Source organism: Trachymyrmex cornetzi, unplaced genomic scaffold, assembly GCF_001594075.2.
Source record: "Trachymyrmex cornetzi isolate Tcor2-1 unplaced genomic scaffold, Tcor1.1 scaffold2282, whole genome shotgun sequence".
Lineage (NCBI taxonomy): Eukaryota > Metazoa > Arthropoda > Insecta > Hymenoptera > Formicidae > Trachymyrmex > Trachymyrmex cornetzi.
This window is the reverse complement of record NW_017296937.1, coordinates 3262-7617: the sequence shown is the minus strand read 5'-3', so window position 1 is coordinate 7617 and position 4356 is coordinate 3262. Positions and strand designations below refer to the sequence as shown.

At 36.4% G+C, this 4356-nt stretch overlaps 1 protein-coding gene across 1 annotated transcript; it reads left to right on the top strand.

The window, feature by feature from the left end:
• Positions 1-902: 902 nt before the first annotated feature.
• Positions 903-3918, top strand: LOC108760585 (uncharacterized; the record flags this gene model as incomplete). Its single annotated transcript, XM_018506630.1, has 4 exons — positions 903-1095; positions 1731-2492; positions 2596-2839; positions 3032-3918. Coding segments are annotated over exons 1-4 (2086 nt in total), but the record flags the coding sequence as incomplete, so codon positions are not given.
• Positions 3919-4356: the final 438 nt, after the last annotated feature.

Here is a 4356-nt window from a genome sequence, read left to right as displayed (position 1 = left end):
TAAAGATTCTCAAGTAATTTCATATAAACTATTCTTTGAAATTGGTACATAAATTCAACATCCATCCTCAAAGTGCTATGGTAGGGAAAACTTTATAAAGAATTTGAGGGGGACTGTATCAGTTGCTCTGAAGATATGGACTCATACGTTCGACCGTAAGTATTTCACTTATATCTGCGACAGTCGCGGATTTACCGGGCAGGCAACCTAGGCAACTGCCTAGGGCGGGAAATTTGGGGGGGCGGCGAATTTCGATCGTTTACGTTAGATATAAAGCTACTTGGGTGATTAAAAAAAAGAACAACTGATGTGAAAGCGTACAAGCCAAATTATATTGTTGGTCATACGATTCTGCTTTACTTCAATAAACATTGTTAAAACTCGGAATGCCTCGAGGTGCCGACTTTTTGAACCTTGGCGAGCTTGCGGGCGTCCCGCTAGCCAATGAAAGACATGGCGAGAGCTGGCGCGCTGCTGTCATCTGGCGGTACACCCACGGCCGCTAATTCTCGGAGGGAATTCTCGTTTCTTACGACCTTAAACCCGTCCAGTGGGACGTTTTCTACATTGTAGATTGTTCATAGTTGAGATAAGAAATCTGGCAACCGCGACTACCATGAGGGCGCAAGTCTGTGTAAGAGACTCCGTATGTATCTTTGTGTGCGTGTGCATTCAGTCATGGTCGTCGCGGTTGCCAGATTTCGCATCTCAACCATGAACAACCTACACTGTAGAAAACGTCCTACTAGGCGAGTTTAAGGTTGTAAGAAACGAGGATTCCCTTCGAGAATTAGCGGCCGTGGGTGTACCGCTGCGCATGAAACATCCTCTGTCCGACCGATCTTTTGAATGGGCATACGTATATTTGCATTAAAAAATCTGAATAAATCTCTTGAAATACAATGAGTGACGGACGAAAACGATTGAGTGGTTCCGAATATCGCAAACAAGCTGCGAAAAAGAAACTGAAAGATGACGAGGTTATGGGAAAAACAAAAAAACTTTCCTCCTATTTTAAAAGTAAACAAACTGCTACAGGTAGCTCTAACACTGAAGAAACAAGTGAATTCTTTCAAAAAACATTAGATTCTGCAGGTGAGTTGAAAATTCTATGATTGTTCGTATCTCAAATTCATTGCTTTTCACTTTTGGTCATCATAACAGTCGGATTAGTCGACTGAAATTTCATTACATTTGACTACAATATATCCGAAATCTTGTACATCCAGACGTCTTAAAAAATCAGATGACGTTGATGACGAAGAAAATAAGCAAAGTAGCAATGTTAAAGTAGAAAAACCAAAGAGTGAGGTTAATATCATTTGCTCTGACTCGCAAAGTGATAAAATAGTATAAAAAATGTATAAAAAAACGTTGTTCGACGCATGTGCGAAAATGTTTTTGTATGAATGTGAATGCAGCCCTCGCATTCGTAGAATAAACTTTTACGCATTTGTATCGCAAACTACACGGAAAAAAATAATTTAGCGAAAATTCCCGAACTCATTCAGATGTTGAGGATTTGAAAAAAATTTGAGAAATACTACGAATTCATTCATTAGAAATATTGAGGCACTATATTCAAGAAGAGTTACAAATAATTTAGAAATACATACCGAACTGTAGATGAATATTTACTGAAAAGTTCGGGAAAATTTTCGAACTCGTTTAAAAAAGAAAGTAATAAAAAAACATATATGTAATGGATAATCTTTAATGCTATCCCGTAGATGAGCTTAATGATGAAGTTTCTTCTGAAAATCCCTTTGAAGATTTAGAAAGACGACAAAGTGATTTTGGCAAAGCAGTTGGTAGAGATCGTGAGGGCTCCACAGAATCTACAAAACGAACAGAGCATGATGGGGAAATCTTCACATTCAGCGACGACCCTGCGAAATGGCTGATAAACGACTCAACACGTGATTATATCGCTGAACATAACTACAAACAAAATACGCATCTAGATTTTGCGCAGTCAAAGAGAATATATAATAATGCCGTGCGATATTTGAATTTATCCTTGTTCGAAAGAAAACTTTTGAATGGTGAAAAAACACTCCGTACCTGGCTAGTATATTCTGAAAGCAAAGGATCTGTGTATTGTGCTCCATGTCTTCTTTTCGACGGCGAATCATCTTTTGCTTCGAAAGATGGATTCAGCGATTGGAAAAACGCGGTAATAAGGATGAGTGATCACGAAAATTCTAAACAGCATCAAAGTTGCTTGAAATCTTTAAAAGATAGAGCAAGTAATTTTGGTAGAATTGACAAAACTCTAATAGCTGAATACAATAAAGAAGTAGCCTACTGGCAAAATGTTTTAAAACGAGTTGTTGCCGTTATTAAAGGTTTAGCATCACGTGGATTGCCTTTTAGAGGGCATGATGAAAAGTTTGGCTCTCTTCATAACGGAAATTACTTGATGGTTTTAGAGTTGATAGCCGAATTCGACCCATTTTTAGCAGATCATATCTCTAGGTTTGGGAGTAAAGGTATCGGTAGTACCAGTTATCTATCAAAAACGATCTGTGAGGAGTTCATCCAAATCTTAGCTAGTAAGGTATTGTAATAATTGATATAAATTGATATTATTAGATGTAATATTTCAAGAAATACATTATGCGAAATACTACTCTATTATTGTCGATTCCACACCAAACATTTCACATGTGGATCAACTGTGTCTCATGCTGCGATATGTAAATAAAGACGGTATGTCCGTAGAGCGCTTTGTGACATTTTTACAAAATGTAGGCCACAAGGCTGCAGATATGGATGATGCTGTAATTTCTACCTTGAAAACTCTTCAAATTGACATTGAAAATTGTCGAGGCCAGTCGTATGATACAGCGCAAAATATGTCAGGGATATACGCAGGGCTTCAACAATTAATAAAAAATCGTAACGAATATGCAAACTAAGTTCCATGTGCTGCCCATTCTCTGAATTTAGTTGGCACTCATGCAGTTGAAAATTGCTCAGAGGCTGCTAATTTCTTTAACGATCTTCAAAGTTTATATAACTTTTTTAGTGCATCTACCAGTCGTTGGGATGTTTTACAATGTTGCTGCAAAAAATCTGAGAGAATTGTTTTGAAATCCGTTTCAATAACACGTTGGTCAGCTCGTAATGACGCCGTTCATATTCTTGATCAGTATTATACTGAAATACTTCAAGCTTTGTATAGCATCGAAGACGACGTTTCACAAAAAGCTGCAATACGCAGTGAAGCTAAAGGGATTCGAAATCGTTTCGAATTACTGGAGACAGCTTTCATGCAATGTTTGTGGAGTTTTTTACTTTCGAGATTCAATTCTGTTAGCAAAAAATTGCAATCTACGCAAACTAACCTGAATGAAGTTGTTCGATTGTATAAAAGTCTTATCAAGACTGTGGGTGACGCACGTGAAGACTTCGACTATTTTGAAAAGAAGGCATTCGATTTGTCAGTTAATCAAGAATACAAAACAGAAGTGTGTCGAGTGAAACGCAGGAAAATCTATGACGATGAAACAAGAACAGGAGAGGTGACATTGCTCGGAAAAGATAATTTTAAAGTGAACACATACAATGTCATTTTTGACAATTTGTTAGCTGACATACAAGAAAGATGTCAAAAATACGAAACTATTTACGAAAAATTCTCTGTTCTTATTGATTTCATGAATATGGATATTGCTGATATTCGGGGAAAAGTACAAATTTTACAAGGCGCTTTTAATAAAGATTTAGAGAGTTCACTAGATGATGAACTAATCCATTTTAAAGCCTATCTTGATTGTGATAAACAAAACTTAAAGCAGCTTACACCAATTGAAACTTTTAAGTTTTTAAAAAAGAATGATCTTGACTCGGTGTTTCCCAACGTTGACATCGCATACAGGATGTTTCTCTGTATGGCTGTCACAAACTGCAGTGGTGAGAGATCGTTTTCTTGTTTAAAGCGGATCAAGAATTATTTGAGATCGACCATTGGACAGACTCGCTTGAATTCCTTGGCTATATTAACGATAGAGGCGGAAATTTTAAATTCATTAAATTGTGACGAGATAATTCATCAGTTTGCAATTAAGAAATCACGGCGTAAGAACATGTAAAATTGATCTATGTGAATATAAGCGATAGTCCATTATATTATTATATGGAACTAGTCCTTTATATATTAAGAAATATTTATAGAAACAATGCCAAAAATAAGATTAAAATAAATCAGTAAATGATATATTGCGAATAATATTATTGATCTCTATTAATGAAAATCGATTAATCTCATCTTATCTTCAATTTTATATATCCGTAAATACAATGTACTTTTATATATGCTCAGAAAGCGAGGTGACTAAGATGGTGGGGGGG